The sequence below is a fragment of the Ornithorhynchus anatinus genome, chromosome 4 (assembly GCF_004115215.2).
Source record: "Ornithorhynchus anatinus isolate Pmale09 chromosome 4, mOrnAna1.pri.v4, whole genome shotgun sequence".
In the NCBI taxonomy this organism is placed as follows: Eukaryota; Metazoa; Chordata; class Mammalia; order Monotremata; family Ornithorhynchidae; genus Ornithorhynchus; species Ornithorhynchus anatinus.
The window spans coordinates 40,601,471-40,610,429 of NC_041731.1; the positions used below are offsets into that span (position 1 = coordinate 40,601,471).

Here is an 8,959-nt window from a genome sequence, read left to right on the forward strand (position 1 = left end):
ACCGCTGAAGAATGCCTCGGAGGGAGCCCTGATGGATGACAACCAGAACGAATGGGGAGACGATGACCTGGAGACGAAGAAATTCAGGGTGAGTTGGTCGACTGCACCTGGCTCCCCGCTTCATAGAGGCGGAAACAAACTTACCTGACCGCCACACGGAGCCTTCTCAGAAGGAGGACCGGGGAGGAGGCTTGCCTGTCTCCGCTGGGAGAGGGGCTAGATCGAGAACGCCCTTTAGTTCCCTTCCCTCACTTGGGAGCACCTGGAGAATGATGTGCCCGCATCTCTTCCATCCTCAGTTCGAAGAACAAGCCATGCTGCCCGAAGTGGATGACCAGGCAGACCACCGGCAATGGACGCAGCAGCACTTGGACGCCGCCGACCTCCGCATCTCTTCCATGGCCCCCACTCCGCCTCAGGGCGAGATTGATGCGGATTCTATGGACGTCAATGTGAGAGGCCCCGGTAAGGAGATGCTCTTTTTGGCTCTGACGGTTCCTAATCTTCCACTCTCTCCCTTTTCGTTTCTAAGCTAAACGACCCAGGCAAACACCTCCCCAAAGGGGGGCTTTTGCGGCAGCTCTTCCCATCCCTAACGTGTGCCGTCCCCCTCTCCCTGCCAATCGTGCCGATCAACCGAACGAACTCCAGGCTTCTCATCCTGGAGCCTTGCCCTGGAGAACGGGTGGAAGGAGCATTTCAGGTTCTCAGAGAGCTCTCTGTTTTCCGTTCTAAAGGGGATTTCAAGAAAGCTGTACCAGTCCGAAAGTGTAATACAGGAAGCACTTCTCATCAGCCGTTTCCCCAAAATGATTTTCCTTGGATTCTCCTTGCGGTGGTTGCTTTGGAAACGTTTAGGAAAGCCAGTGGGGGTTTCTGAAAAGAATAGCCGAAGTTTATCCTCTCATCATCCTTAGGAGGTCGTGGGGCGACTATTTTTAAATGGTGGGGAAGCGAAAGCTCGGAGATTTAGTTAAGTGATTTAGCGCGAGTCACACAACAATTCAGCCGCTGAGCAGGGATTAGAACCCACAACTCTTAATTTCCTGTTCGGGGCTCTTGTCATCATACCACTTATTCGTCGGATAAGACGAATTAGGAGGGGAGGGAGAGTTCCTGCTTTTTTCAGAACATCAGAATGGGCTCTGGTTTGTTGAGGTGCAGTGGGTCCAAGACCGGGACTGGGGGGAGTCTACCTTCTGGGGTGTTGCTGACTCTTTCGTCGCTGCTTCTCTTCTCCCCGCAGATGGATTCACCCCTCTGATGATAGCTTCGTGCAGCGGTGGGGGCCTGGAGACGGGCAACAGCGAAGAGGAGGAAGATGCCCCCGCCGTCATCTCAGACTTCATCTACCAAGGTGCCAGCCTGCACAACCAGACGGACCGCACCGGGGAGACGGCCTTGCACCTGGCCGCCAGGTACTCCCGCTCGGATGCGGCCAAGCGCCTGCTGGAGGCCAGCGCGGACGCGAACATCCAGGACAACATGGGCCGGACCCCTCTTCACGCGGCTGTCTCTGCAGATGCTCAAGGAGTATTCCAGGTACCCTCCACTGGCCTGCTGGTATTCCTCGGTCTTTAGAGACAGTGTCTCTAGGGAACTGAGCCCTCAATATTCTAACCTGGGAGGTGGGAGTGGAGGAGGGTGATGAACCTTGCAGGAAGGAAAATTTTGCACTGTACTGTTTGCATTCCAGCCTGTCTGGAGAGCAGACATCCAGCCGTTTCTTCCGACATGTTCTGTCCGATCGGACTAATGTACCCTAATTTCACGACAGCATCCAAATTACATATTGAAGACATTTTTTCAAGGAAACTAGAACAGTTCTTGCTCCAGGAGGAGCAGCGTGATACAGTGATAAAGTACGGCCCCGCGAGTCAGAGTTCCTGGGCTGTAATGTTGGCTCTGCCATTTGCCTCCTGTGTGACCTTTGGCAAGTCACTTAGCTTGTGTGCCTCAGCTTCACCAACTACAAAATAAGGATTCAGTGCCCGTTCTCCCTCCTACTTAGAATGTGAGCTCCATATGGGCTAGGGACTGTGCGTCTGACTAATTTGTGTCTACCCCAGTGCTTGACATAGAGTAAGTGCTTAACAAATATGATAATAATAGTATTCACCATCATGATGATAATTAGCTGTATATTGGTTAGAAAGTTGTGGGGGCGGGGTAGAGAAAACATAACTTGCAGAATTTTTAATTTACTACAAATGAGCTCAGATCTTGCAGTTTCACTCTAGTAGAATCACTGGATCTTTTGATTTCATGTTATTTGGAGGTATTGAGTCTATTTTCTGAAATCACAGGAGGGAGAAGGAGCACGATTCCCTTCTTATCATGTGCAATCACTGTATTAAGCACTGGGATGGTTACAAGAAAATCTGGTTGGACCCAGGCCCTGTCCCACATGGGGCTCATAGTCTTAAGCAGGAGGGAGAACAGGTTTCAGATCCCATTTTACAGATGAGGGAACTGAGACACATGGAAGTGAAGTGACTTAGCCAAGGCCACACAGCAGGCTTGTGGTAGAGCTAGAATAAGAACCCAGTTCCCCAAACTTCCAGACCCATGCCCTTTCTCCAAGGCTACGCTCCTTCTCATCACACCTCCCGTATCCCAGAAACAGTTTTGTTCTAAATGGTATTTGTTAAGCACTAACTGTGTACCAGGCACCATACTAAGCGCTGGGGTAGATACAAGCTAATCAGGTTGGACACCGTCCCTGTCCCACATGGGGCTCACAGTCCTAACACCCATTTCTCAGATGAGGTAGCTGAGGCACAGAAGAGTGAAGTGACTTCCCCAAGGTCACACAGCAGACAGAGTTCCCATATAGCGTTCCCGGCGTCTCCTTAGTTTTGCGGTCCAGTCCCTCTCATCTTGCCCCCGTCTGTATTTTCCTTAATAACGCCTTCCAAAGGGACGGTGACCCAACCCTTCCCTGTTCCAACTCCCTTTCTCTCTCCCACGTGAACAGATTCTCATCCGGAACAGAGCCACAGACCTGGATGCCCGCATGCATGACGGCACAACCCCGCTGATCCTAGCTGCCCGCCTGGCCGTGGAGGGCATGTTGGAGGACCTGATCAACTGCCACGCCGACGTCAACGCGGTCGATGACCTAGGTGCATGGGGTCTCCGGAAACGCCGGGCCCTGGGGTCGGGGGAGGCCGGTGGTGACGTAGAGTGGAGAGTGGGAGTAGAGGGACCTGGAGGGAATCGGGCTTTGCTCTTCAGACCGATCAAGAGTGTGCGTCCGACCTTCTCTCCCCAGGCAAATCGGCGCTGCATTGGGCTGCCGCCGTCAATAACGTAGATGCTGCGATCGTGCTGCTGAAAAATGGGGCCAATAAGGACATGCAGAACAACAAGGTGAGATGGGGCGGAGCACCTGCCTGTGCGGGATGGGTCCCCTGTCCTCGAAAAGCGTGCTGACACCTACAGTGCCGGCCCCCACCAGGCTAGCCTCCAACAGGTCACAGCGGGGTAACACCTTAAGTACCAGAAGCGTGGCCTAGTGGGAGGAGGTAGAGGACCTGGGTTCCAGTCCTGGCTCCGTCCTTGGGCCTGGTGGAGGGCCTACCTCCTTTTATGACCTTGGGCAAGTCACTTCACTCCCGTTCCTCAGTTCCCTCATCTGCAAAATGGGGATTCGGTACCTGTTCTCCCTCCCACTGAAACTGTGAGTCCTAGGTGGGACCTGATTAACTTGTATCTACCCCAAAGCGAAGTATAATGCTTGGGACACAGTGAGTGCTTAACAAAACCACGATTATCCTTTCCAAGGGGCAGTGCCTAGGGGAGCCCCATATGGGCCAGGGACTGTACCTGACATGATTATTTTGCCCACCCCTCAGCGCTGAGTACAGTGCCTGGCAGTTACCACAGAACCTTCCCCCTCCAGACTGTAAGCTCATGGTGGAAGGAAACGTGTCCATTATATCGGCATATTGTACTCTCCCAAGCACTTAGTACAGTGCTGTCTGTCCACGGTATGCGTTGGATAAATACAATTGACTGATCGACTGACCTAGCGCCCCACATTTGCCCATCATGGGGTCCGGGCAGCGTGGGCCCGGCCGGGATGCCAGAGGGAAGGCTGGGTACTTGACGATCCCGACCACAGACCCTCTTTGCGGCCGGGGGCTCTTCCCTTCTGGCTCGCGTAACTCCCCTAAACGTTCGCTTCCCCCCACGTCCCCAGGAGGAGACGCCGCTCTTCCTGGCGGCCAGAGAAGGGAGCTACGAGACGGCCAAGGTGTTGCTGGATCACTTCGCCAACCGGGACATCACTGACCACATGGACCGGCTGCCCCGGGACATCGCCCAGGAGCGCATGCACCACGACATCGTGCGGCTGCTGGACGAATACAACTTGGTGCGCAGCCCCCCGCTGCACAACGGACCTCTGGGGGCTCCCACCCTGTCCCCTCCGCTCTGCTCCCCCAACAGCTACATGGGCAACCTGAAGCCCGCCGCGCAGGGGAAGAAAACCCGGAAGCCCAGCACCAAGGGCCCCGGCTGCGCGGGCAAGGACCCCAAAGACATCAAGGCCCGGAGGAAGAAGTCGCAGGACGGCAAGGGCTGCCTGCTGGACAGCTCTGGCGTGCTCTCTCCCGTCGACTCACTCGAGTCGCCCCGCGGGTACCTGTCGGACGTGGCCTCCCCGCCCCTGATGGCCTCCCCGTTCCAACAGTCGCCGTCCGTGCCCCTGAACCACATGCCGGGCATGCCCGACACCCACCTGAGCCTCAGCCACCTGAACCTGGCCGGGAAGCAGGAGATGGCAGCGGCGCTGGGTGGCGCCAACCGCCTGGCCTTCGACGCCGCGCCGCCGCGCCTGTCGCACCTCCCCGTCTCCGGCCCCGGCGCGGCCCTGGGCGGGGGCTCCGTGAATTTCCCCGTGGGCGGGGCGGCCCCCCTGGCCGGGCAGTGCGAGTGGCTGTCCAGGCTGCAGAACGGGATGGTCCCCAATCAGTATAACCCGATGAGGGGCAACGTCCAGGCCGGGGCCCACCAGCCCGCCGCCCCGGCCCTCCAGCACGGCCTGATGGCCCCGCTCCACGGCGGCCTGGCCGCCGCCGCCACCACCACCACCCTGTCTCAGATGATGAGCTACCAAGGCCTGCCCAATACGCGGCTGACCGCCCAGCCGCACCTGATGCAGGCGCAGCAGATGCAGCAGATGCAGCAACAGCAGAACCTGCAGCAGCAGCTCCAGCAGCAGAACATGCAGCAGCCGCAGCAGCAACAGCAGCACCTCAGTGCTACCCCCGGTGCAAGCAGCCACATGGGTCAGAATTTCCTCAGTAACGAGCTGAGCCAGTCAGACGTGCAGCAGCTGGGCGGCGCCACCATGGCCGTTCACCCCATCTTGCCTCAGGAGACCCAGATCCTGCCGACGCCCCTGCCGTCTTCCCTCGCCCAGCCCCTCACCACGACCCAGTTCCTAACCCCGCCGTCTCAGCACAGCTACTCCTCACCCTTGGACAACACTCCCAATCACCAACTGCAGGTTCCGGACCACCCTTTCTTGACCCCGTCCCCAGAGTCGCCAGACCAGTGGTCAAGCTCCTCCCCTCACTCTAACATCTCTGATTGGTCGGAGGGCATCTCGAGCCCACCCACGAGTATGCAGTCTCAAATAGCACACGTTCCGGACGCGTTCAAGTAAACCCTGGAGCGATGGAACTTAGCCTTTCTTTTTCCGAACAACACGAGAGGAAGGGGTTTTAGCACTCTTGGGGATGCTGGGGTTTTGACCGAAGGATTCTTCTTTTTTTTTTTTTTTCTCCTACCTTTTTTATACAAAGTAAGAAGACAGAAAATTGTAATTGTTTTTTAGTATTTATTTATGTACTTTTATTTTACATGAAAACACTGCCTTTTTTATTTATATGTTTTATCGTTTAGGACTTGAGAAGATAGCTTCGATTCAGTTCTGGTCTAAGAAAGTTATACCTGTAAGTCTGTAGAGGAAATGATTTTTGCTTCATTAATATGATTCTTTTTTTGTGCATGTAAAGTATAAGCAAAGATTCGTGATTATAAAATGCCTGTTATTTATTGATTTCCTTTGAAAACCCAGAAACATTAAGGGTATGTCAGGGGATTTGAGGGGGGTGGGGGGGGCGGGGGATTGCGAAGTGAAAGGGAATACTTAAATCAGCATTGCAGATAAGTTAATAAAATCTGTGGGCCTGCAAAGGTTTTCAATAGATGCAGAGTAAAGCAGGGCCACTACCTGTCTCTTCCTTCTACTCCTGATGCTATCTACAGCTTTTGGCAGATTGAAGATAACCATCTACTGGGCAGAGACTCCGGTGTTCATCCGAGATCCCACATCCCTGTGAGAACTAACTGATTCCGTCATAAGAGGAAATGGAAGTGCGATCACTTCTTTGATCTGGGACGTGTGGGTCTGTACTCATCTGCAAGGTTGGCTTAATGATTACATTTGAGGTGCCACCCAAAAATGATGTTTTTTGAGTTTCAATAGAAAATGATTGTTGAAATGTTCTCTCGGGCATCTTGAGGGCACACATTTTACAACATGGATCATGAATCTTTGTTTAAAGTTTCAGTATTATAGAGTTGTACATTGGTCTTGAGCTTATTTCTTTCAATGTTTTATCTTTTAGTATTTAAACACTGTCTAGTATCAATTTCAGACTGCAGAGCTGTACTAGCAGGGGCCAAGCCCAAATCATCCACACCCTGAGATGCTACAAGAACAATTGGGAGGAATTCCAGTAATATTTGGGGGAAAGGAAAAGAGGGAAGAGGGAGTGTATGGCCTCGTCAATGCAGGAGAAGAGACGTCATTCCACCATGAATGTTTATTCCAGACTGAATAATGGAGACCCTTGATTTGGACCTTGGAATCATGTCCTTATTTTTGGGATAGCAGCTCTTATCTTTTATCTTTTTTTATTATTATTATTATTTTGGTTTGTTTTAACAGGAGGTGTGCCAGACCAGTCGTAACACCCTAAATAAAGGCTATAACAGAACATTACACCTGCCCAGGCTGTGTTATTTTGGTTTCTCCCAGATACCCTTTTCCCGTTTGGGATCTTGACCTTTGAATCGCAATTCTAAGCTGATTCAAGTTTTGAGTGTGAATCGTCTCTTTTCGTAAAAAGGGATTTTAAGAGCCCTAATGGAAGTCACAAACCAAGGACCGGGCAGCTGAGTCTTTTGTTTCTTTCTACTTTAAGTGTCGACATGATGATCTTCCTTGTTTCAAGGGCTGGGTCTTTGAGAAGGTCAGCATCCTTGAAAGTTGGAGGGAAAAGCAAATGTAATACAGTATAAGCCTGTGGCAGATTTAATGTTTGTAAATAAATCTTAAGAGGTGGATTTTGTTTCAAAAATCTAAATGAGCAAGTCTTAAGCATATCATGGTGATTAGAGATGTCAGAATATTGTTGTCAAACACAGTTTCGTCGACAGAGGAAGAATGTATTGGTTGAACATATGCAGAATTAAATTTGTTCATTGAGGGCATAGGAAAAAGATGAGAGGAGACAATTCTCCCTCCCCAGTGAATTGCCAAATAAGCAGTCCGGTCTGTCCCCTGATCTTTCGGAATGGGGTTCCCAAAGCATCTTCCAGTTCCAATATTTTGACATCGCTAATGTCCATGAGTAGACATTTATGGTGTTGATTCTTTCTATGTTTTATAAACTAGAGTGTAGTTTACAAAAAAAAAAACTTCTGTTATAAAGTTATCTTCCTGCAAAGTTGTAGTTTGCAAAAATGATGTATTTTTTTCGGTTAACTGATTTGCAATAAATGATGCCCACCAGCATCTAGATTTTACTAAAACTGAATGCGATCTTCTACTCTTTGCGGGGAGGAGAGGGCAGGGATGGGAAGTGAGGGCTTCTCTTGGATGAAGGAATGCAGTGGTTGGCTGAAGGAAGGGTGGCCAAAAGTGTCTGCGGCATCTCACGTCCTCCAGTTAGAAACATCAAGGAAACAGATCGGGGGCTTTCCATTCTGCCAGGGTGGAGGAGTCTAGCTGTGATGGGTAAAATAAAAATTCCGTGTGTGTCCGGTCTACCTGTCGCTTTGCATTTGAGTCACATTCTTGGTGGTGTGGCAATAAGAAAATTAAACATTTAAAAAGAGATTTTAACTGACCAGTGTGTAAATGGGACAGGATGGCAAAACGAGGGCAGCTCAGGTGACATCAGTTTGGTAAGTTGGTTTCCGGGCCTTGAGATGTACAAATGTAGCCGAGGCCATTAGCTGAGCTCAGCCCAGCCAACACCTACCGTTGGGATCTTTAGTTGCCTGGGGCTGGTTCGGTCATAGGAACAACACTTGGAAACCCCCTCCCCCCATTATCCCCCTTGCACGCCGCCACTGTCCGTTGACCAGAGGGACCTTGGCTATTACACTATTCGTGACCTTTGTCGGAAAAGAAAATAGGTATGGAGTTCTAGAATTTTGTTGTTTGGAAGAGAAGGATTGGCAAAGCCCCCACTAAAAAAGAAAAAAACACAAATTGTACTTTATGGCTACATTCTTTGATCCTAAAGGAGGAGATGCTTTTTGAAACTGTCTTGGGGTTTCTGGTTTAGCATATCTTCCCACCAATGACCCACGCACTGAAGTCTGGGACTGGGCAACCTCCACACATGGGAATCAGCTTTTAAACAAATGTTAATGCTTCTCTTGCGATGTCAATTGAAATGAGGCCTGGAAGCAATTTTACAAACTGGACGATAGATTCAAAACACTCGCAGACCCACCCCGCTCTCTGTATCAGTGTCACTGCACTGTCACCAGATGTGGGTGCAAATTAGCTTCAGTGAAAGGACAGGAGACATTCTGGGAAGGAAGCTTTGTTTTAAATCTCTAGGTTAGATTTTACTAGTATTTTTAGTGAGGTGATTGGCAGGGATCTTGTGATTTCCCAAGTGTTTAGTACAATGCTCTGCTCACAGGT

At 51.0% G+C, this 8,959-nt stretch overlaps 1 protein-coding gene across 2 annotated transcripts in view; it reads left to right on the forward strand.

Annotated features, from left to right (window-relative positions):
* NOTCH1 (notch receptor 1) overlaps nucleotides 1-7,831 on the forward strand; it is a 68,405-nt gene extending 60,574 nt beyond the window's left edge. For both annotated transcript variants that reach the window (XM_039911786.1, XM_029062158.2), the window contains 6 exons: nucleotides 1-88; nucleotides 300-465; nucleotides 1,247-1,542; nucleotides 2,978-3,125; nucleotides 3,275-3,372; nucleotides 4,205-7,831. In XM_039911786.1, the coding sequence (XP_039767720.1) occupies nucleotides 1-88; nucleotides 300-465; nucleotides 1,247-1,542; nucleotides 2,978-3,125; nucleotides 3,275-3,372; nucleotides 4,205-5,674 (2,266 nt within the window). In that variant the 3' untranslated portion in view covers nucleotides 5,675-7,831. The remainder of the gene's footprint in view (nucleotides 89-299; nucleotides 466-1,246; nucleotides 1,543-2,977; nucleotides 3,126-3,274; nucleotides 3,373-4,204) is intronic.
* The last annotated feature ends 1,128 nt before the right edge of the window (nucleotides 7,832-8,959 follow it).